Genomic DNA, 25,497 nt, shown 5'->3' on the forward strand with positions numbered 1-25,497 from the left:
TTGAGACTAGCAACCTGACGAATGGGGAATAATGCAATTAATCAAAAAAGCAGCAAACCTCCCAGTGATGCTCACACTGTTTTCTCTGGATGAAGTCTTGAAATTTCATATTCCACCTCCTTTTTCACAATCTCTTTTTTTTTTTGTGTTTAATGTTATGCCGAGTCCATCGGTTGGGGAATATACGCATTTCATTTATAGTGTGAGGTATTCGAGATGGCTTGTTATGGAAAGGAGGGTGAAAGGTTAAAAGGGCCCCACCGGGGTTACAAGATTAGTATGTGACTGGTGTGGCCAAGAGAATGGGAGCCGAGAAACTCATTTATCTTGCACCCACCTGTGCTGCCTGTCACGGAAAACGTGGAGGTAACCATGCAGGGAACAGTTAGGGCCACTCGCCCATCTGCCAGCTAGGGGGTTAATGGGTGGCAAGCGTTAAATGAGATCAGCACTAATGCGCACGCTGAATAAAGGAGAACTCGCTCAATCACTAGTGAATGGAAGAGGAGCAAAGTGTTTTTTTTTGCTTACGGTAAATATTAATGAAAACCCCATGTTGGGTGTATTTTCTCAGCAAGAAACTGACCTACAACATGGTGGTTAGTTTGTGCATGCCCCTCTGATCTGCCCAGGCTGAACAGTCCTGAGGGCGCTGCGCTTAGCCATAGGTATTTTATTTTATTTTATTTTTTGCATCTTATTTACTATAACAGCTTTATTTTTTTTATTTTTTTTTTGTTTTTTTTAAATACATTTTTAAACACGAGAGGGTTACTACCATGTACCATACGAGTGTAGAACCACTGTCGCCTAATGTGGTGTAGTCCACACCCTGTTTATAAATTAGCCTAATAACAATTTCAGGCCAGTCTGGAGCATGATTGATTTATCAAGACTGGCACTTTTTCTGCGCCAGTCTTGATTTCCCCCACGCTGCACCTAATTTCTGACTACGTGCAGGCCTCTTCATAAATTAGGCGCATCCTCCGGCAGTCCATGCGCCTAAACATGTAGATTTCTGGCTTCATTCGCTCCAGAAAAATATGCCCTATTTTGGAAAAGTGGCGAGGGCTGCGTAAAAAGAGACACGTGCAACTTTTTTCTTTTTCTTCTTAAAAGGCGCATTTACAAAGTCACGTACACACGGCTTGCAACTTTAAAAGGCACTTCTCCGGCACAAGGGAGCTAATAAGTCTCTATTAGCCTAAGTTTTGCTTTCCAATCTAAGTGTATGAAATCTTTGATAATGGAGTCCAGCCCTAAGACTCTGGAGCCCCGCATATTTTCTTCAGTTCTTAGTATGTTTCTAAGAAAAGTGTCTTGGGGAAGTCAGAAATAGGGCACACTTTTTTAGTTTTTAGTTTTTCTCATCTGTCACCCCATGTTGAATTTAAATTTTAGTAAATTAATTGACATTGTCATGTAGATTATGATGTGTAATGTTATATACTGTTGTAACTTCACTGATGACGGTTACCTACTACTGTTCATGACCCACCGTCAGCACTGTGTAGACAGATCTTATCCTTTACATTCTGGTGCAACTTGTTTGCAAGTTGTTTTAAAAAAAAAATTGTCTCCATTGTGATTTCTAAACAGCAGGTAATTTATAAAAAATAAAAATAAAATTCTCCTTTTTGCTGGTTACGTTTTTATTTTCATGGATTTTGTTTCTGTTGCCTATTTGCCTGACACATGATAAAGCTTTGGGCTGGTGTCCTGACAGTCACACTTTTTGCACATAGATAAAGAAAGGTCATGGTTCACCAGCTTCTATCTATACAAATGAATCTCTTCACTCTGTTTTCTTCCAGGTTTTCTGGGTTCATTGCCTGAATGGTCTTTTCCATAGTACTATTCTGTTCTGGTTCCCGCTGACAGCTCTGCAGCATGGTAAGACACATTTTCTTACAAGACACGTTAGTTACAAATCAAGAACATGGAGTAGTCTGGTTTGATCATTTTTAATTGGCGTTTCCTAAGGCCTCTTGCACACGACCATATGTATTTTGCGGTCCGCAAAAAACGGATCCACAAAAAATACAGATGACATCCATGTGCATTCCGTATTTTACGGAACAGCTCGCCCCTAATAGAACAGTACTATCCTTGTCCGTAATGCGGACAATAATAGGACATGTTCTATTATTTTTTTTGCCGAACGGACATACAGAAATGCAATGCACACGGAGTAACTTCTGTTTTTTTTTTTTGCGGACCCATTCAAGTGAATGGTTCCGCAAAAAAAAAAAACTGAACGGACACGGAAACAAAATATGTTCGTGTGCAAAAAGCCTTAGGATGGTGCTAGAATTGTGAAGTAACTTGCTGTCCTTGCTGTGTGTCATAACTATAAAGTAAAATTTATAGATTTATAGGGTATGACCAGGTCTGCTGTCAGTACAACTATGTAATGTGGCACCTATTGACTTCTATGTGAATCTACTGCACCTCTAAATGTTTCCGAACTCACCTGAAGGTACACAGAGGTTTTTTTTCTGCTGTAATCGAGCTGTGCACCATGATGCCATTTTAATCAGCCAATCTCCCTTAGAAGCATTGCTTCTAGAGAAAAGTAAACCTATAAGACCATGCTGCATGGCATTCCATATGGCACCACACGCCATGTTTGCAGTACTATTATAATGAAGCTTCCAGGCACCTCCATACAGCATAAATAATACGTATGGCATTGCCATGCAGTGTCATAGCTATGCCTTTGTACACCCTGGGCAAAAATGTAGTTGGCTGCTATAGCCATGTATCTCAGTGGCATAGTAAAAGCAAGAGTGGCGTGTTGCCACTCCCCTGGCACCCAATGCACGTGCCACCCGCCCTTTTTCCCCACAGAGCTACGCCTTGCTGCCATACACACTCCTCAACATTGAAATTGCAACACCAAGAAGAACAAGCCGTAAGGTTATGCAAATTGAAGAAGTAGCAGGTGTTTTGCGAAGATCTGCAGATCACATTTTCAAGCACCTAGCTCCAATCTGTGACAGAGCAGAAGGGGCATAAAAGCTAGACTAAAAGCAAAGCTTTTCAGCCACATAAAACCTCAAAAATTGGATCTAGTCTTGTGGGATGATTGTGAGATGCCTCCTGTTCGTTGACATGCCAGTTCTCACCACAACAAAATGAGAGGAACAGAATCCTTTAACTGATACCTTGGTTTATCACTCCGGCAGATCGCTACATGCATTGGCTGAGATACACATTGCGTGTCCCAGAACAACAACGAGCCAGAATGACAGTATGGCCCCTTGCAGACGAGCGTGTCCCGGTGCATTGCGGCAAACCCGTGCAAGTAGGTACGCAATTGCAGTCAGTTTTGACTGCGATTGCGTTCCGTCGTTCAGTTTTTATTGCGCGTATGCAATGCGTTTTGCACGTGCGTGATAAAAAACTGACTGTGGTACCCAGACCCGAACTTCTTCACAGAAGTTCAGGTTTGGGTTCAAGGTTGTGTAGATTGTATTATTTTCCCTTATAACATGGTTATAAGGGAAAATAGCATTCTGAATACAAAATGCATAGTACAATAGGGCTGGAGGGGTTAAAAAAGTTATTTAACTTTACCTTTAATCCACTTGTTCGCGCAGCCAGGCATCTTTTCTGTCTTGTTCTGTGAGGAATAGGACCTTTGATGACGTCACTACGCTCATCACATGGTCAGCCACATGATCCGTCACCATGGTGATGGATCATGTGACGGACCATGTGATGAGCGTAGTGACGTCATCAAATGTCCTATTCCTCACAAAAGAAGACAGAAGAGATGCCGGCTGCGCGAACAAGTGGATTAAGGTAAAGTTAAATTATTATTTTTTTTTAACCCCCTACAGGCCTATTGTACGAAGCATTCTGTATTCAGAATGCTATTATTTTCCCTTATAACAATGTTATAAGAGAAAATAATAATGATCGGGTCTCCATCCTGATCATCACCTAGCAACCGTGCGTGAAAATCGCACCGCATCCGCACTTGCTTGTTGCGATTTTCACGCAACCCCATTAATTTCTATGGGGCCTGCGTTACGTGAAAAACGCACAAAGAGGAGCATGCTGCGATTTTCACGCAACGCACAAGTGATGCGTGAAAATCACCGCTCATGTGCACAGCCCCATATAAATTAATGGGTCCAGATTCAGTGCGGGTGCAATGCGTTCACCTCACGCATTGCACCCGCACGGAAATCTCGCCCATGTGAAAGGGGCCTAACAGGGGCGAACCTCTGCACGGACAGATTGTCTAATTAGAAGAATGGTGCGTAGTGATCTGTTCTGTACTGCAAGTGAAATTGGACATTACATCCGTAAGTGCTTAAAACAATGTCTACACAAACAGTCAGAAGGCATTTGCACGACATTGGGCTATGAGCTAGACGTCCAGCTAATGGTATTCCATTAACTTCACGCCACCGCTCTCAAAGGCCATCATGGTGCGCAGCAAGACAGCAGTAGAGGCTGGACAGAAGGTCTATCCCCTTCGACAATGAGTTCCGCTTTTGATAGGAAGATGCGCATTAAGGAATTCAATGTATGGCTTGGTGAATGGTGTCCGAACCAAGGGTTTGGCTCTTCTGGAAAAATGTAGTGCGACCTCTGTTGGTCGGCAATTGCAAAGAGAGCTGTCAGCAGTGGATCTTGATGATTTGAGTGCCCAAGTGCATTCAGCGTGGCAGAACATTCCTCAGAAAACTATTAATACCTTAATGATAGCATGCCAAGGAGTGTAAGCTCGTGTATTTCTGCGTGTGACGCTCCTACTCGATACTGAAGTTTTGAATGTTTTGTTCCATTAATATTTCATTTCAATCCTGTGATTTCTATAATTCCATGATTTTTCCCACTTGGTGTTGCAATTTCAATGTTAAGTGTGTATGGTGCCTATATACTCCTGTGACTGGCTATGAATTTAGTATAGTGCTAGAAAATTTAGACTAGAACCTTCAGGATCACAGGTGCATATCCACGAAGCAAACAGGATTACAAAAAACTAAATGGCTGCACACCATTATATATATACAAACAATAGAGCTAAGAAATGGGGGTCATTCTAGATAAAAGTGGTACAATACCGACTATAAATGAGTAATGGAAGCTCTTAGTGCACATACGTGTCGGGCCCATCTACCAGGCGTCATGGTGGCTTTTGAATTTAGTATACTTCAGGAGATGTTATATTAATGTACGACTTGGCATAGTGAGCGCTTGATGCCAGCAAGTGTGATAACAAATCTACCATTCAGATGTGTGTCAATAATTTATGGAAACCACATGAATCAAATTACCGACTATTTAAGGTTCTTTTTCCCCCTAGCACGTTAAGGTAGAAGCAGGTGACTTATCTTTTTGAAGTCTCTCCTGAAACCAGTGTCTTGGCTGCAGATCAATCCACAGTCCAAATATTGCTTCACTATATTTTCCGAAGGAAACCTTACGCCAGTTTTCCTGCAGTGCTTATGTGTTTCATTCATCCCTGCCTATTACTGATGGAAGCACATAGTACAACTGCACTGGGAATGCCAACATTGTTTCTATCCCTTTTCTGAACACTCCTTTTGATTTTGCAATTTAGAATATCTCCATATACAGTATCACAATATCTGCCTGATCTTCCAGAAGAAGACCCGCAGAGCACATTATACTTAATTACTTATTGATTTAGGTTCTTTCACATGCTGGGTCCAGAGACCCCTTACCCCAGTCTGTGACTGATGCTATGAGCATCCATACAATCCTTGGGTGGCATGTTCCACCTAAATCCTCCACATTCACTTTGGACAAGTTACTGTTTAAAGGGGTTGTCTCATCACAGACAATGGGGGTATATTGCTAGGCTATGCCCCCATTGTCTTAGAGGTGAGGGTCCGAGCGGGATATATCAGGAACGGAGCCCCACAAAGTGGTGGCCGGAGGACTTCGGTCCGGCCACCACCAAACGCACACTCCCCATAGAAGTGAATGTCCAGCCACCGCTCCTATTCACTTCAGAGAATGAATTGAGGGCTGCTGCGCTTGCGCAGTGCACCCTCCACCTCTTTCGGGGCTCCGTTCTCGATATAGGTGTGGGACCCGCACTTGTTAGACAATGGGGGCTTATCCTAGCGATATGCCCCCATTGTCTGTGATGATACAACCCCTTTAAGACCAACCTATACAAGGTACAAAGAGGACAAGCACAGTGTAGTGTCTGCATCATGAGTCTCTAAGTGCGGACTCTCTGCGCCAGGTGTGACGGAACTTGTTGGGGGGAGAGAGAAGATAAAGTGAGACTTTTACTATTATATTGTAATGTTTTCTTTTTTATGTTTTTTTTTGATCATTTAATAAAGTTTTTTTTTCTTATGTATTTATTTTCACAGATAATGTGTTTGCAAATGGAAAAACCTCAGATTACCTTTTATTGGGGAACATTGTTTACACTGTAAGTTTCAAGTTTTCTCTTGAATGGTAAATTGTCATCATTTTAAAGGGGACCTAAACCTTCACTCAAAGCACTGGAGGTTCGGCCGGGCACTTCTGAGGGTTAGGCCCCTTCAGCTTGCATTAGTTCTGCTATTGCAGCATGTGGAATACAGTCCTATATACTATGTCTCCGTTGTCTGCGTGCTGCAAAAGCAGAGCCGATGCAAGACGAAGGTGCAAAAAACGGAATAACATTGTGTATTCTCCTCCTATAAATACCGCTGTGATAGCATTGTGTATTCTCCTCCTAGAAATACCGCTGTGATAACATTGTGTATTCTCCTCCTATAAATACCGCTGTGATAGCATTGTGTATTCTCCTCCTAGAAATACTGCTGTCATAGCATTGTGTATTCTCCTCCTAGAAATACTGCTGTCATAGCATTGTGTATTCTCCTCCTAGAAATACCGCTGTGATAGCATTGTGTATTCTCCTATAAATACCGCTGTCATAGCATTGTGTATTCTCCTCCTAGAAATACTGCTGTCATAGCATTGTGTATTCTCCTCCTAGAAATACCGCTGTGATAGCATTGTGTATTCTCCTCCTATAAATACTGCTGTGATAGCATTGTGTATTCTCCTCCTAGAAATACTGCTGTGATAGCATTGTGTATTCTCCTCCTATAAATACTGCTGTGATAGCATTGTGTATTCTCCTCCTATAAATACTGCTGTGATAGCATTGTGTATTCTCCTCCTATAAATACCGCTGTCACAGCATTGTGTATTCTCCTCCTAGAAATACTGCTGTGATAGCATTGTGTATTCTCCTCCTAGAAATACCGCTGTGATAGCATTGTGTATTCTCCTCCTAGAAATACCGCTGTGATAGCATTGTGTATTCTCCTCCTAGAAATACCGCTGTGATAGCATTGTGTATTCTCCTCCTGGAAATACCGCTGTGATAGCATTGTGTATTCTCCTCCTAGAAATACTGCTGTGATAGCATTGTGTATTCTCCTCCTAGAAATACTGCTGTGATAGCATTGTGTATTCTCCTCCTAGAAATACTGCTGTGATAGCATTGTGTATTCTCCTCCTATAAATACCGCTGTCACAGCATTGTGTATTCTCCTCCTAGAAATACTGCTGTGATAGCATTGTGTATTCTCCTCCTAGAAATACTGCTGTGATAGCATTGTGTATTCTCCTCCTAGAAATACTGCTGTGATAGCATTGTGTATTCTCCTCCTGGAAATACCGCTGTGATAGCATTGTGTATTCTCCTCCTATAAATACCGCTGTCATAGCATTGTGTATTCTCCTCCTAGAAATACCGCTGTCATAGCATTGTGTATTCTCCTCCTAGAAATACCGCTGTGATAGCATTGTGTATTCTCCTCCTAGAAATACTGCTGTAATAACATTGTGTATTCTCCTCCTATAAATACCGCTGTGATAACATTGTGTATTCTCCTCCTATAAATACTGCTGTGATAGCATTGTGTATTCTCCTCCTAGAAATACTGCTGTCATAGCATTGTGTATTCTCCTCCTAGAAATACCGCTGTAATAGCATTGTGTATTCTCCTCCTATAAATACCGCTGTCATAGCATTGTGCATTCTCCTCCTAGAAATACTGCTCTCATAGCATTGTGTATTCTCCTCCTAGAAATACCGCTGTAATAGCATTGTGTATTCTCCTCCTAGAAATACCTCTGTCATAGCATTGTGTATTCTCCTCCTAGAAATACTGCTGTGATAGCATTGTGTATTCTCCTCCTAGAAATACCGCTGTAATAACATTGTGTATTCTCCTCCTAGTTTGTGGTGATAACCGTCTGCCTGAAAGCGGGCTTAGAAACCTCACATTGGACCGTGGTAAGAAAAGAGGAAATTCTTAGAGAACTTGTTACCAGAGAATGTCATTTGTGGTTCTATACATCACAGAAAAAGATTTCATTCAGTTAACCACAAGTACTTCATTATAATGAATACAATGGGAGGCCATCATACAGTCTGTCATGCAAAATGTATTGGTAATCTTTAAGTCATAATTTCAGCTTCCAGGCTTTCTAAATATATAATGGATGACTGTCTAATTTTTCTTTTCTTTTGTTGATCTTTACACCATATATTTAAAGGGGGTGTGGATCCACTTAAAATGCTTAAAAAGCTCTCAGAATGGTGTGAAATAATAAAAGTAGTTACCTCTCTGATCCCCTGCCACTTGTGTTCCGACTCTTCTCGGAATTCCTCATCCCTCTTGACTTGGACATAGGGGACCAGAGAAGAATCTGAACAGGATCAGCGGGGTATCCGTGAGATAACGGTTACCACGTTTATCACTTTGCACCAATCTGAGCATCTTTCACGTTGAAAACGCTGCTTGATCTGTGGGCAGCATGTTATAGATCAGGAAGAGCTGAGCAGATTGTTATATAGTTTTGTGGGAAAAGATTCAGTTCAACTTGTAATTTATTGATCTAAGTCTCTGCTCATCTTTGGCTTAAGCATCCAGTGGGTGGTCCTACTCGCAGTGATTGTCATCTTTTCTTGTATAGCTGAGCATAGAGAAATCACTGTCACTCACGGGACCCCTAAGCACTGGCTGAGTCGAGATTTGGATCATGACCCTCCATCAGCGGCCAACTTATGGGCAGCACCTCTAGGCAGACAGTACAGAACATTTGCCTATCAAGTCGACACGGCAGAGCATACAGTATCATAGGCTATATTAGTCAGTGCCATATAGTCATCTTGCATACACACTGGTCAACAGTAGCCAGAAAGTGAACAACAGTTTTAACATTTTACAGTATTCCACAAGTTTGGTCTACCTAAGCTGGAGCGTAATGGCCCTTTTACACGAGCAGATGAACAGGCTGACTGTCCGGAATGAGGGTTCATACAAGGACTCGTTCCGAATTGGCTTATGTGTAAATGCGCAGTCATTTGGGCAGTACAACATTTTTTTTTTTTCAATTTCTCGGCCGCATAATAAACAGGGGTGTGCTGCTGACAAGCAATGAATCTGTATTAGGATGAATGATCTTAGTAAGGATCATTCATCCTCCTACAGCAGCGATGATTGCTGCATGTTAATGCAGGTAACAAGTGAGGGCAGTGATCGGGGATGAACATTCTTATTCCTTACCGATCATTGATCAGAGCATCACCCTATGTAAATAGGCCCCAACTTTGTAAACTGCTAGTTTTAACTTGTACCACTTTCTGTTCAGACAAGAAAGCAAATGTAATATTCAGTTGGACGCCTGTTACCGGAAAGGGGTGCATAGCGAGAGCCTAGATGGCAGTGACACAGGTGAACTGCTGTCTGGACCGGAGGAAACCAACAGAGTAGTTAAAGGAGTTCTCTGTGCTTTGCAGAAAAGCTTGGAGTATTTAGACTTTGTGGAGGAAAGATAGCTCACTTACCCATCCGTCATACGTCCAAAGCTACTATAGTTCTTCCACATGGTCAGAATATTTTTTCTGCAAAGCCCAGAGAACCCCTTTAATGAGTATTTAAAGCAGCTTTGTAGAGTGGAGCGCACAACACTAAATAATCTGAAATCAGTACAAACTATTCACAAAGTTACTTAGTTTCTTATTTACATTGTAGGAGCCTATTCACACAACCATATTTTTTTTTGTCCATGTGCTATATGTGCGTGCAAAAAAATGCATACAGGGCCCTTGAAGTTAGTGGTGCTATTCACACCTCAATTTTTTGCTGGTCCATGCAGAGAAACTCTGAGCATGTCCTTTGTGTCGTGTCTCAGGAAACACTGACCTGGAGACCATTAGTGACAGTTGTCTCCTGTGGTTGCCAGGTCCGTGTTCCATGTGGACCTCACTGCCATACTAAAAATGTCCATGTGTTGCAGCCATTGAACTGACGATTTTTACAGAGAACCTGTCACCACAAAATGTTGTGCAGTCTGATATGTTATAGAGCAGAAGGAGCTGAGCAGATTGATATATGGTTCTATGGGAAAAGATCCTGTAAAATGTATGCATTTAATTTAAATATCAGCTTTTTCTGACTTCAGGTGATATTTGTAATTGATGGTATTCTCTGTGTAAGTGTGTATACAGAGATGGTGTCAGTGACTGATAGCTGTACACAGGGGATGTGTTATCAGTGATTGATGGTATTCTCTGTGTAAGTGTGTATACAGAAATGGTGTCAGTGACTGATAACTGTACACAGGGGAGGTGTTATCAGTGATTGATGGTATTCTCTGTGTAAGTGTGTATACAGAGATGGTGTCAGTGACTGATAGCTGTACACAGGGTTAGTCTTAAATGGGTTGTCCCATCTCGCGTTAGGGAAACAACATAGCTTGCTGTGTTACGCTTTTTCTGTGCTCCTTTGCATCTACATTTATAAATTAAAAGCTTAACTGAATATTTTACCACAAAACTATCAATCTGCTCTATAACCCTCTACCTGCAGATTGCACTACATTTTGTGGTGTTAAATCCTCTAACACAAACATTTGAATAATCCCAAAATGTTAATTTTTGTTACAGTATGTGCAAGGCCACAACTTGGTATATTATGCTGAGTAGTAGTAAGCTTTTTTTTTTTTTTTCAGCTCATTTACAAGGACATATAATATTACGTTAAATGTATATGGGGTTTATTTTTCGCTGAGTTGACATTTTTTTCCCCCCAGAAATTTTGCTAATTGCCTGTTTTTTCTATAATTTTATTGACATTATGTGGCTGATATTGGTCTGTATTATACTGAGAATTATTAAAATTGTGCTCATTACTCAGCAGTCTGAAATGAGAAAATGCCTTTGCCTGTGGTTTTTACATGCTTTTAATATAGAATGAGATTTCCACAGTTTAGTGGCTGCAGATTTGATATGAATCAGATTACTCTAAGGGTCCATTCACACATCCGTTTTTTCTTTCCTGATCTGTTCCGTTTTTTCTGGAACAGATCTGGACCAGATCTGGACCCATTCATTTTCAATGGGTCCTGGAAAAAAACGGACAGCACAATGTGTGCTGTCCGTTTCCGTTGTTCCGTTCCGCATGTCCGTTTAAATATAAAACATGTCCTATTCTTTTCCTGAAAAATCGGATCCTGGTACAATACAAAGTCAATGGATCCGCAAAAAACTGAAGACATTCGGATGTCATTACGTATGTCATCCGTTTTATACGGAATCCGTTCCTGGAAATTACATTTTAATTTTATTTTATTTTTTTAAAGAAATCCAAACAACTTTATTTGCTTATTGAAATTTATACATGTTTCCGTTTTTTGCGGATCCGCAAAAAACGGATGACATACGGAAACATTTTCAGGAACAACGGATCCGCAAAAAACGGACCGAAAATCGATTATAGAAAAATACTGACGTGTGAATGTAGCCTAACTGCTCCTTCAAATAAAATGAAAGTTTTCTCTCATTGTTGAAGCTGGTGCTTCCTCTATAATGGTTAGATGAAGATAAATGAAAAAGTCATACTTCATTATTTAATGAGTTGTTTACTTCTTTGTCAATAGTTCAGCCATGTGGCTATATGGGGGAGCATCTTGCTATGGATCGTGTTCTTTGGGGTCTACTCTTCATTGTGGCCAGCAATTCCTATAGCACCTGACATGTCTGGAGAGGTATGATGCTTTCTGTCATATTATTTTTTATTTTATTTGCTAGTTTATTAGAGCCAGGCATGTATACCTGAGTTAGTCTGTCAATGATTGTCAAAAGATCTGTAATGAACTTATAATAACAGCTTTTATTAATGTCCCTTTCCACTAATCCCTTAGACAGTTGCTATGGCTTGTGATTAGTAGAACTACAAGTAACAGCACACTGCTAGTCAATTGCACAAAGATGTAAGCAAATACTAAATGTAAAATGAGCTGCTTGGTGGTTATACTTACTGCTAAAGCAGTTGGGAGCTCTTTGCGCATATAATTGATCAAAAATATGTCTGGCCCATCTACCAAACGACAAGGTGGCTTCCATCAGACGGGGCCTAATCTAACACATGCCTCTCATGGGCATACAGCCTACAATCTGGGCAAAGTAGTTGCTATGGCTTGTCTGTGTCTGGCTAAGAAGACGGAGTGGCGGTCCTTCACACGGCATGCCTGCATTAGGCTTCAGAGTGAGGAGGCGTGTCTCTCAGTAATCCAATCTGATTGGCTGGCAGGACGCTGCTGCTACAGCAAGTGTGTATGTGAAGTGAGGGAAAGCAGTTTTGGCCTCAGAACTGGCAGAGGAGCCATCTTGAGAAGGTCCTCATATTGTAAATGTTTAAACGGCTGTAACAAAGGGAAAAACTCAAGGAAAACAGTGGTATGTGAATATGCTGCTGCAGCAGTAACATATGCTAAAATAGGTTTTATTTTATTTTTTATGACACATACAGTTACACTTTTCCAGGATTTGCAGGTGCGTCACGTGAGTAAGGTAAAATAAAGATGCAGTGAGTGATGCTGTGAGCAGCAGGGCCGGGGCTGTTATGGGTAGGGGGATCGGTCTATGGCACTGCTATGGGGAGGGGGGATCTGTGCACTGTTATGGGGAAAGGGATCTGTGCACTGTTATGCCCATAACAGTGCACATATCCCCCCCCTCTCCATAACAGCGCCACCCACAGATCCCCCTCTCCATAACAGCGCCACCCACAGATCCCCCTCTCCATAACAGCGCCACCCACAGATCCCCCTCTCCATAACAGCGCCACCCACAGATCCCCCTCTCCATAACAGCGCCACCCACAGATCCCCCTCTCCATAACAGCGCCACCCACAGATCCCCCTCTCCATAACAGCGCCACCCACAGATCCCCCTCTCCATAACAGCGCCACCCACAGATCCCCCTCTCCATAACAGCGCCACCCACAGATCCCCCTCTCCATAACAGCGCCACCCACAGAACCCCCTCTCCATAACAGAGCCACCCACAGATCCCCCTCTCCATAACAGCGCCACCCACAGATCCCCCTCTCCATAACAGCGCCACCCACAGAACCCCCTCTCCATAACAGAGCCACCCACAGATCCCCCTCTCCATAACAGCGCCACCCACAGATACCCCTCTCCATAACAGCGCCACCCACAGATACCCCTCTCCATAACAGCGCCACCCACAGATACCCCTCTCCATAACAGCGCCACCCACAGATCCCCCTCTCCATAACAGCGCCACCCACAGATCCCCCTCTCCATAACAGTGCCACCCACAGATCCCCCTCTCCATAACAGCGCCACCCACAGATCCCCCTCTCCATAACAGCGCCACCCACAGATCCCCCTCTCCATAACAGCGCCACCCACAGATCCCCCTCTCCATAACAGCGCCACCCACAGATCCCCCTCTCCATAACAGAGCCACCCACAGATCCCCCTCTCCATAACAGCGCCACCCACAGATCCCCCTCTCCATAACAGCGCCAATCATTAAAAAAAAAGTATTTTAAAAGTATTTGGGCAAAAAGGCAGTTTCAGTTTCGGTTTTCGGTCAAGGGCATCCTGAAGTTTCGGTTTCGGACCAGAATTTTCATTTCGGTGCACCCCTAATAACAGCTTTAGGTTACATTATGGTTTGCTGGAGCCGCGTTGTCATTAGACAGCTGTGGTCAGCTCTTAGCTTAGCGAAGCTAACATAGTACCCATGTGCTATGCCTGGATTTAGTAAACCTCTGGCGGGCACGGGCAGGAGCAGCAATATGCGCTCCTGCCCATACTCGCTGCGCTGCGGTCCCATTGATTTAAAATGTGTACTCTGTACATTGCTGACAAGACAGAGGTGTACTGAAAAGTAGTTTTGAAGCGCATAGCGAAACGTGCGCTTTAGGGAGGGAAAAAGTGTATTAAAAATACAAAAACCCTTTAATAGAATATATTACAAAAACTGTTAGGGACACGTTAGCAAAAATGTATTCCAAAGTTTTTAGTTACTGTTTAATTAAATAACTAGTCAAATAAAAAAGTAATGGCTGTAGTTTGTTTTAAAAATAGTATACGGTATGTAGCGGACTTTGTGAGTGTAAAATATACAAATGTGCACTTTTTTTCCTTTTTCGTTCATAAAAAATGTAAAAAATATAAGGTATTCAGTTTAGCTATATTAAGTATATCATTTTTTTTACGGGGGGCATAAAATAATACAAAAGCTGGTATTTTTTTCTTTTAGAAAAAAAAAAAAGCAAAAGATTAAAATGTCCATATTTCCCCCAGATGAATACCTTAAAGGGCTTCTGTCACCCCACTAAACTCATTTTTATTTTTTGGGGGTACTTATAATCCCTATCCTGCGATATTCTTATACATTATGTTATTAATCATTTTCGTTCAGTAGATATGCCAAAAAATGTACTTTTATAATATGCTAATTACCTGTATACCAGCAAGTAGGGCGTCTACTTGCTGGTAGCCGCAAAAAACCGCCCCCTCCTCTTGTTGATTGACAGGGCCAGCTGCGATCTCCTCCGGCCGGCCGGCCCTGTCAGCATTTTAAAAATCGCGCGCCTGTGTTCATTCGGCGCAGGCGCTCTGAGATAAGGAGGCTCGCCTCCTCAGCACTCCCTCAGTGCGCCTGCGCCGATGACGTCTTCTCTTTCGGTGACGTCATCGGCGCAGGCGCAAGTTTAGTGGGGTGACAGAAGCCCTTTAAGGCAAGCGTGGCCAACCTTACAGACACAAAGAGCCAGAAAACAAAAACGTATGCGCCACAAGCTATACATTTACACACCTATGCATGCACAGGACAGTATTACTGCAATTGAGTTTTCAAACATTTAAAAGTGCATTTAAACCACCTTTCCTACCTGTAATGTAGACCACTTTAGTGAGACTTCTGGTAATCTTTGTTTTTCACAATGTGTTTCAAATCTGGCTTGTATTCAGTCATTGCTACTCGAGACAATTCTTTAAGGGTACTTTCACACTAGTGTTAACATTTTTCGGTATTGAGTTCCGTCATAGGGTCTCAATACCGGGAAAAAAAAGCTTCAGTTTTGTCCCCATTCATTGTCAATGGGGACAAAACTGAACGCTCCAAAATGCATTGCGTTCTATTCAGTTGGTTTCCCAGACCGGAAAGAAAACCACAGCATCCTGGGATGCGGAGCAAGACGTATCCGTCATGACCCCCAATGCAAGTAAGTGGGGACGGATCTTTTTTCTCTGGCACAATCTGCCACAATAGAAAACTGATCCATACCCCATTGACTTTCAGTGGAGTTCATGACGTATCCGTCCTTGCTATGTTAAAAATATGTTAAAGATAATACAACCGGATCCGTTCAAACAGATGCAGATGGTTGTATTGTCAGTAACGGAAGTGTTTTTGCTGAGCCCTGCCAGATCCAGCAAAAACGCTAGTGTGAAAGTAGCCTAACGTGTGTCAGTAAGAATCATCAGTAAGTAATAGTCTCCACTTGAGTTGTTGCTTTATCTGTCACCAGCGGGGGTTTCAAACTAATTATGTCAGATCGTACTTTGGGTGTCACTTACTATTAATGTGAGGCACATGGGGTCCAGTCCAAAAGCATGTGCCCAGCCTGGCATTAAAAATAAATGACCCCATCATGTTTAAAACATGGCAGTGGCAAGATTGGGGTTAATGAGTCACATTAACCCCAATCTTACTGGCTGCCTGATACATATGTTTTTTGCCTGCCTCTATTTTGAGGCAGGCTACTCTTGCACTGTGTGGGTGTGGGGTGCCTGCTATGCTGGCTGCTCAGTGCATTAATGCACTCTGACTCTGGCGCTGAGTACAGGACACTCAGGAGGAGGAGGTTGCTGCTGCTGCTGTTCACCAAGCTCACTAGCTCAGACGGCGCAGCAGTTTATTCCCTCCCCCGTCCCTCCTCCTACTTTAATTAGCCGCCCATTCCTTGGGGGCAGTGGTGCGGGCAGCTTCAGAGCCCGCTCACTTCATTGGGCTCAGCGGCGCCGCGTCATAGGACGGAGGGACTCCCTCCCTCCTTCTCCACTATCTGACCGGTGGGAGAACATAGCGTGCGCCGAGCGCGGCACACGCCATGTTCCCTTAGCAGCGGAGCCTAGATAGTAAGAGCTGGCCGGACCGCTCTCCTGCGAGCCACAAATGAAGGAACAAGGAGCCGCATGCAGCTCATGAGCAGCGGGTTGGCCACCGCTGCCTTAAGGGGTCAACAAAAAATAGGCACTTTGAAGGCGTTTCTAATGTTTTGGCAATGTACATCTGTTCTGGCAGTACGGTGCCATACAACCAGCAGTAGGAAAAATAGGCCTCCAAAATTTATCACATGACCAGCCACTAGATAAATTACACAATTAGAATCCATTTTCACAGTACAAACATACAGTAATGGTTTTAGAAATGTTTTGCCTTGAAATCTTTTGTAACAGGAAAAAATTGATTTAAAAAAAATATATTTTTAAACATATCTGTCATCTAATGGCACAAAAAAGGTCTAATTTGTCTTGAGGAAAAATAACATCAAATATGTGTAGGTTGGGTGAGAAATTAAATAGTTATTTGCAGTTAGATTGGCCATTGCGAAAATTAAAAAATTGTTCCGGTAAGAACACTTCAAAGTAGTTAAAGAATAAGGACTCATGCACACAACAGTTGTTTGGGTCCGCACCTGAGCTGCCGTTTTGGCAGCTCGGCTGCGGACCCATTCACTTCAATGGGGCCGCAAAAGATGTGGACAGCACTCCGTGTGCTGTCCACATCCGTGGCTACGTTCCGCGGCCCCGTTAAAAAAAACTAGAACATGTCGCGCTTGGCGGATAAGAATAGGCATTTATATTGCCGTCTTCCGTTCCGCAAATTGCGGAAGGCAACACGGGCGGCTTCCGTTTTTAGCGGATCCGTGGTTTGCAGACTGCAAAAAAACGGCACGGCCGTGTGCATGAGGCCTTAATCGGTAGTTTATGTTCAGTTTCTCTAGGTTTTGCCTCAATCAGTTAAGATGTGTTTTAAAGGCAGTCTCCTGGAATTATTTAAAATGGCCACCAGCAACCTGTCCTGGAACATGAGAGAGACTGGTTGCCAACGTGTGCAGAGCTGACTGGGTGGTTAAGGGGGTGAAGCCATACTGCACTGCTCTACAACAGATGGTAAAGATCTAATCCTGCCTACGATATGCCGTCATGGCTGAGCAGCCTGACTAGAACCCTCTCCAATGCAAGTGGCAAATAGTAACAGGCAGCTGCAAGTGGAGGCAACCAGTCCTGCTCACATTCTAGGAGAGATTGCTGGTGGCTATTTTAAATAATTTCAGGAGAACTCCTTTAAAGAGCCATCATTTGGCTCCCTAAATGGATCCTATCAGAAAATGCAGGAATCTCTTTTCCAAAGGTTATATTAAGAGAGGCATAAGAGTCTGATCGGTAGATATCTGTCCACTAGGACCCCTTCGATCACAATAACTGGGGTTCTGTGTATCCCTATATAAATGGAACAGTGATAGAGATTGTATTCACCTCTATGGGACTGCAGAAGAGAAGCAGAGAACAGCACTCGGCCATCACCACCAGTCCTAATGCACATGCTCGACCTCCACTCCATTCATATGGTATGCACAGGACCCCCATTCTCGTAATCTGTGCTACTCCCAGTGGTTGGATCCTAACTGATAAGACTTAGCCCTTATCCTTTGGATAGAAGGTAAGTTACAAATTTTGGACAACCCCTTGAATATTCACAGTTCCTGTATGGATAGTGATTCTTTATAGTGGTTGTCTTTCTGTTTGTCATGAGCTCCAAGTAACGTAAGTGAGTTTTACATCATTTTAGGATAGTAACCTAGGTTGAAAGTCTCTCCTTTAAAGCTAGGAATGGAGGGCTCCAGCAAGAAATCATTGATGTAGTGAAATGACTGTATTGTCCTAGCATCTATGCCAAATTTGATCTTAAGGCTTCATATCGGATTTAAATCTACAGAAGAAATGTTTGATGCACGTGTTGCAATTTTTCAAAATGGATGTTTTCAGACAAATATACCCACCCTTAAAGTGTAACTGCTATTTCACTACCAAAAATGAAATTCCTAACGTGATGCTGAAAGGGAAGATATTCATGAAGCTTTATTTTTCAGTTAATTTTACCTTTCTGATGTCTGTATTCAGCCCTTAGCAACCCTATTTCTCTGTGCCTCTATTTCAACATCTTCCTTGAGGCCATCCTGTATTTCCCTCATTTCCCATAACCCCTTGCTCTCCTCACATGAACTAGCAGGACCAATCAAAATCAGATAACTTCTCTCAAAAATTGGTGGAACTTACTGAAAAGCCAAACAGTGCTACACAATAATACTGACCGCAAGATCGTCCACAGCAAAATACAAGCACCACCAGTCCACTCCCCGACGCGCGTTTCGCGTACTGCTTTTTTCTGTGCAGCCTATCAATTTTGTAGCTGATTGCTACTGGTCATAGTACTTATTTCTATCGCTGACCGCATGTTTGCACATTATATAATAGTCCACCAATCATGCACCACCAGCCCTATTGTTTTTAATTTTTATTTTAACATTGTGTTCTGCCAATCATGTGAATTATAGTGATTACAATAAAATTATGTATTGATTGATTATATCTTGTGTTTGTACATGGGAATTCGTTTTGGTGTTTCATGCCAAGCTTTCAGACAATACCAGAATGACAGCAATATGTTAATATGTTCAGTACAGGGGAAGATATCACTGATAGAAATCGAGATTCTGTGAATGAAGCTGAAAGTGAACATAAAAGCTGATTTTTACCTACAATTATTCTAGACTCAATTTTGTAACTGTGATTTCTCTTCTGTTGCTTAGACTTTAGCTTATTCTGGTCTTGTATGTATGTCAGCTTTCAAACAAGACCAGTTGCATGTTTCTAGCTGCTACCATTCAGGAGATATCGCCATCTAAAGTAGCGTTCCCCCCTCCACTTTCTGCCGGAGCCCAGGCACTCAGGGCTGTGTTCCTCCTTCAGTGCTCTCCCCGTCTCTTGCTTATATCAGAGATGAGACAGCTGTACATGACAACGTTGAGAAGAGGTTGCAGAATAGGAAAGTAGCACACATTTGTGGGTGTTATTACAAGGTGAAACTGAAAATGATTCAATTTTAAAGCACAAAAGCATTTATACAGCAGGGTGTACTATACTATTAGGGTATAAAAAAAAATAATGAAACGGCAGTTACACTTTTAACAAATTTTAGTCTGGTAATGTTATATATTATAATTTCAGTGCCAATTTTTTTACTCCATCTGTGTCATTATATGAAACTAACCGCTTTATACACAACCTCCACTGTCTTGCAACTAGTGTTGTATATGGCTGTAAAATCCTCCACCTGACCAAACAGTGAATGTGTGAAGCAGAGTCCGGTGTTCCAGAGTAAAGATTTATGATTTATGCTGTTAGATATATGCATTGCCTAGCCTGAAACGTCATTCTTCCTATGTACACATTTCACTGTGAAACTGTGAGTTTTCATTATTTTATAGTCTCTCTACTCACCCTAGACGCATAGCTAGATAAAAGGGATTACAGTGTCAGACTTTCATACATTACCCTGCCAACAAGGGGGGGATTCTGGTAATAGAGCTGATGAGAATTCAGGTTTGCTGCCAATAGAACAGAGTTGCTGTTTGCAAAACATTGCTGAAAATACCCACCAACACCATTTGGCTTGCCCCCATCCTCTCTTTTCATAGAAAAAAGGAGTCCTAAATGATGCTTGTGTTCTGGTGGCAGGATTAGGAAAGCAACATCAGAGAATTTATAATCTCTTCTGCTCCTCTTCTGTGATACCCTAATAACTACCACTTTTGAAAGGTACAATATGGTTAATTAGTAGGGAATTGTGTATAAATTCAGTTTATGTAAATAAAGCTTAATCTTTCAATAAATTAAAGTTCTGCAGTTTTCTAACATACCATGGGAGGAATATATAGTATAGTATGAATAGTAACGCTCGCTACGATAAACCAGAATTATTAAAGGGAACCTGTCACCATGAAACATGGTGCAATCTTCTGGCAGCATGTTATTGACTGGAGTCCTGTCTGAGGTCTTACAGCTGACAATGCGTATCGGAACAAAAACCAAGCCATGAGGAGGAAAGAACTGCCTATAGAGCTCAGACAGGATTGTGCGGAGGCACAGATCTGGAGAAGGGGCAAAAAAAATTCTGCTGCACTGAAAGTTCCCAAAAACACAGTGTCCTCCATAATTCTTAAATAGAAGAAATTTAGAACAACCAGGATTCTTCCTAGAGCTGGTTGCTCCACCAAACTAATCAGAAGAAAAGGGCCTTGGTAAGAGAGGTGATGAAGAACCCAATGGTCACCAAGGCTGAGCTGCAGAGATGCTGTGTGCAGATTGGAGAACTTCCAGAAAGTCAACCATTAGCAGTTCCACCAATCTGGGCTGTATGGCAGATAGGCCATAAATAAGCCTCTCCTCAATAAACAACACATGAAAGCCTGTCTGGAATTTGCAAAAATTCACCTAAAGGACTCTCAACTGCGAGAAAAAAGATTCTCGGGACTGATTAAACCATGACATGCCCAATACCATGGTGCATAGTGGTATTTTTCAGTGGCTGGGACAGGGAGTCTGGTAAGGGTTCTTAATGAAAACCAGATCCAAAGTGCTCTGGATCTCAGACTGGTCCGAAGGTTCACCTTCCAGCAAGACAATGACCCTATGCACACAAGACAACACAGGACTGGCTTGGGGACAACTCTGAATGTCCTTCAGGGGCCCATCCAGAGACCTGACTTGAACCCAATCGAACATTTCTGTAGAAACCCAAAAATGCCTTTCCACCGACAGTCCCCATCCAACCTGACAGAGCTCGAGAGGATCTATAGAGGAGAATGGTAGAAAAAAAAACAAATCCAGGTGTGCAAACCTTGTGGCATAATACCCAAGAAGACTGGAGGCTGTAATCGCTGCCAAAGGTGCTTCATTCGGTGAATGCAATATTTTAGTTTTTTTCCTTTTTTAATAAATTAGCAAAGATTTCAAACATTCTGTTTTCACTTTCTTATTATGGACTATCACACATAGAAAGTTTTGTTCCATTCCAACAACTCCTTGGTGCATTATTTTTTGTCTGTCTCTATATGGTGGTTTAATTACATAAAACTATGAAACTTGTTAAAGTGCCTGTAAAGATAAAGTGTCACTCAATTTGAAATTACAACTTTCGATGATCATTTACAGTCTTGAGCAAAGGTGTGAGCCACATGCATCCTACAGTGCCATTCTAGGCAGCTATTACCATCAGGAAGTAGACATGTCATGATCAATAGGAATCCCAGGGGTCAGATCCCCAGCCATGATCTATTTAATCACCTGTTTTGTGGATAGATGGTACATTTTCTTCCACTTTTACTGTGGACACATGGCAGTAACAGTCGGACACTGAGGCTGTCAGACCAGATCAAGTTCTGCAGGCCTGGTCTACAAAGTAGAGCAGCTACACTGGTAGGGAAGACCAACCTGTCCAATGGTCTTTGCTTAACATACAAGTTAAAGATTCCTACATGTGATACTGATATTTACTGTGAACACCCACTCATTGTCTCAGGTGGATCAGTACACTGGATCCTGTCGCTGTCATTTTCTAGGTTTCACACCTCGCTCATGAATTCATACACTATATGTTTAGGTATACTAAACGTATAGTAACTATGATGTCAACTATTTGCTTGGGAACGTAAGGATGACTCTTATACCTTTTTATATACGATTCCTATAGGAGGTACCAAGTCATCAACGCCATGTTTTGGTTGAAAGCAAACTATACAATGGCTGATTTATTTCATTTAGCTGGAAGGCTGTTAGTCCTCAGTTATTTCAAGCCTAATTTCTGATCCCCTTATGAATTCCCACAAGAGCCACTTTTGTGGCAGATTCCATTTGGTTTCACAAGAAAAAGGAGACTTGGCATGGACTGCAAATCTCACACATTAGGAACAATTTGTAAACCACAGACCCAGTCTGACACAGCCCATCCTTAGAACAGGCTGCTCCTGTTTCTGCCATTGTCTGACAGGCTGGAGTTTGCCATTTCCCAGCTTGACCAGCCTGTGTGCGTAGAGATGTGAAAAGTTACAAAGTTTCTACAGAATGAGGGGTAGATTTTTTTTTTTTTTTTTTTTTTTCTTTTCTCCAGCAGAAAGAAGAAGAAAATTCTTTGGGATTTTACTTCCCCCACTCCCTTTACTTGATCCAAAATATACAAAGAAGCCTTCTGTCTTAAATGCGGATGTCAGCTTTAAATCTTTTAGGTTTGGATTAACTCAGCAACTGAACAATAAAAAATTCTGACAGGCTTTCAGATATGACGCAGAAAAAAAAAAATCTTCCCACCTCCCCCAACCCATGTTCATTTGCAAAGCCAAAGACTGGTGGGCTGAATAGTGACTCTGGTTGCCCGTCCATTCATAGTTAGCATTACAATGGTCAGTATTAACATCTTAAGGCCCACATTATTGCCTCTCCTCCATTATACTTGTTGGAATTAGAAACAAGGTAGCTAAAATCTAGGAAATCCCAAAGAGTTTCTGGAAACCGCAGCACAAGGGTCGGCGTGTGTAAAGGTAAATACGTGGTTTCCAGTAATTCTTCTATCATGCTTCATCCCGGACTGCAGAATATTCACATTTCTAACCTCTTTAGATTATGTATTTTGTTAAATTTGTATGTCTTTATGCCAGACATTGAAAATTCCTGTAAAATTAACATCAAAAAAATTCTACAGTAATAACGAGTTAAATCTACAAATATAGGAATTATTTCTATATTTTTTCAAATGTAAACGTGTAAAAAAAAAATGATCAGTTGCTTTAAAGAATGCTGTAATATTATGAATCTGTGATTATGAGGATGTGATGGGCTGTTTAACAATTACAGAATATACTTCAGGTGGATTGGGACCCATTTATAATATAGACAGATGCAGATTGGTACTAAAATCATTGAAATAATTTTTATAACTCAAACAAGACTTTATACCAGTACCTACATATATAAACTGTACTATACACAAACTATAAATTAGCATAAACAAACCTAACGAAAGCTGTATATGTCTATTTCAGGCAGATATGATGTTCCGCTCTGGTGTTTTCTGGATGGGTCTCTTATTTATTCCTGTTACGTCCTTGGTTTTTGACGTGTTTTATAAAACGTAAGTATTTTTGCTTTTCAGTGGGTTTTATTTAGATTTTAATGATAGATTACTTATTGGAAACCATGACTACATAGTAATAAATGTCATCTATACAAGGATTAGTTTGTGACATAATGTACAAATTATGCAAACAGGTAGGCATTATGTTTTATTATACAATTATTCTGTTTTATCTGTATCTATTCGAAGCTAAGATTGATCTTAATAATATAAAGATGATGTTATTTTTTTTTTTTTTTTTTTTATTAAGCGTGAAAAGAACTAGCTTTAAAAACTTGGTTGATGAAGTTCAGGACCTTGAAGCCAAGTCCCAAGACCCAGGCTCTGTAGTACATGGTAAAAGGTAAGATTATTTTTCAGTAACTAGATCTGTTTGAAATGAAACGACCTTGCACTGTCCATTACAAAGTGCTGAATTAGAGGGCCTCGGATAGTATAATAAAATGTAAATAATCTAAAAGAATCCATTTGACTTCTCTAGTTGTTCTGTATGTCAAAATATTTATTACTTTTGTAGGAAATGTTAATATTAATATATCAGTATATTTGTTTTAGTATTCGGTGTATGCTATCCAGTTTATATTAAGAAAGTGGTCAAACATGTTAGATGTTAGCACTAAAATAAAAATTGTCTATCACTATGTCCCAGGGACCTATTAACAAACGTCAACATAACAAATATGTTCTCAAGAGTTATGTCTGTGGAAAAGGTGCTGCCATTTGTATTGAAAATGAGTGCACAGCACAGGACCTAAAAGTACATTATTTTAGTAACAACCAATCAAGACTGCTGTAAACCTAGTTCTATATGTATATGTGTGTGTGTGTGTGTGTGTATATAACTATGTAGTTAGTTGTGTAATATATAAATTGATGACATGCGTGCACCACACTCTATTTCACCCCTTTTTGGGGTACCACAAGCTCTACCATAGGAATTTTTTGAAGTGACTGCAATATAATTTGTTTTGTGTTTTAACTTTGAAAAAGTTTTCTGTGGTGCAAAAATGTTCTTACTGCTTGGTATCTGTTTGCCCATAGTTTAACAGAGAGAGCACAACTCCTGAAAAACGTCTTCAAGAAGAACACAGTCAACATTTATCGCTCAGAATCTGTACAACAAAACCTGCTTCGTAAGTACCAGTCTACTGTATTTCTGTGAAGGTTCTCATTCATCCAAGTCATGGTATATCAGTAGTAATAAGTCAGAGCTATTGGACTTGTATTTTTTTCTTGAAGACATTTTGCCAGGTGGATGACATTTTGTCATCCAGCTGGCTTTCTTAATTAGTATTGTAATTGAAAAAGCCAGTCATATGACTAGCAAACTCTCTTCCAGAAAAAAATACCAGGTGCTCTGACTTATTACTACTGATCTACTGTAACAAACGTAATTTTCTCTTGAGATGCTCACCTTTCTTGTCCTGTAGGAAGGAGAACTGGCTTGCATGTTTTTTTTTCCAGTGGAGTATTACGTGTGGGTCTCTCCCTCTCCCTCTCCCAAATAAGTAGAATTCACTCGATAGTACAGGGAGTGCAGAATTATTAGGCAAGTTGTATTTTTGAGGATTAATTTTATTATTGAACAACAACCATGTTCTCAATGAACCCAAAAAAACTCATTAATATCAAAGCTGAATATTTTTGGAAGTAGTTTTTAGTTTGTTTTTAGTTTTAGCTATTTTAGGGGCATATCTGTGTGTGCAGGTGACTATTACTGTGCATAATTATTAGGCAACTTAACAAAAAACAAATATATACCCATTTCAATTATTTATTTTTACCAGTGAAACCAATATAACATCTCAACATTCACAAATATACATTTCTGACATTCAAAAACAAAACAAAAACAAATCAGTGACCAATATAGCCACCTTTCTTTGCAAGGACACTCAAAAGCCTGCCA

General features: G+C 41.2%; 1 protein-coding gene across 4 annotated transcripts in view; it reads left to right on the forward strand.

Annotated features, from left to right (window-relative positions):
- The window catches only part of ATP8A1 (ATPase phospholipid transporting 8A1), a 209,591-nt gene that overhangs the window by 179,230 nt on the left and 4,864 nt on the right, over positions 1-25,497 (forward strand). For all 4 annotated transcript variants that reach the window (XM_040418921.1, XM_040418923.1, XM_040418922.1 and 1 more), the window contains 7 exons: positions 1,815-1,893; positions 6,369-6,430; positions 8,240-8,296; positions 11,947-12,054; positions 23,497-23,585; positions 23,839-23,931; positions 24,630-24,721. In XM_040418921.1, coding sequence (XP_040274855.1) covers positions 1,815-1,893; positions 6,369-6,430; positions 8,240-8,296; positions 11,947-12,054; positions 23,497-23,585; positions 23,839-23,931; positions 24,630-24,721 — 580 coding nt within the window. The remainder of the gene's footprint in view (positions 1-1,814; positions 1,894-6,368; positions 6,431-8,239; positions 8,297-11,946; positions 12,055-23,496; positions 23,586-23,838; positions 23,932-24,629; positions 24,722-25,497) is intronic.

This window comes from Bufo bufo, chromosome 2 (assembly GCF_905171765.1).
Source record: "Bufo bufo chromosome 2, aBufBuf1.1, whole genome shotgun sequence".
NCBI classification, from domain to species: Eukaryota; Metazoa; Chordata; class Amphibia; order Anura; family Bufonidae; genus Bufo; species Bufo bufo.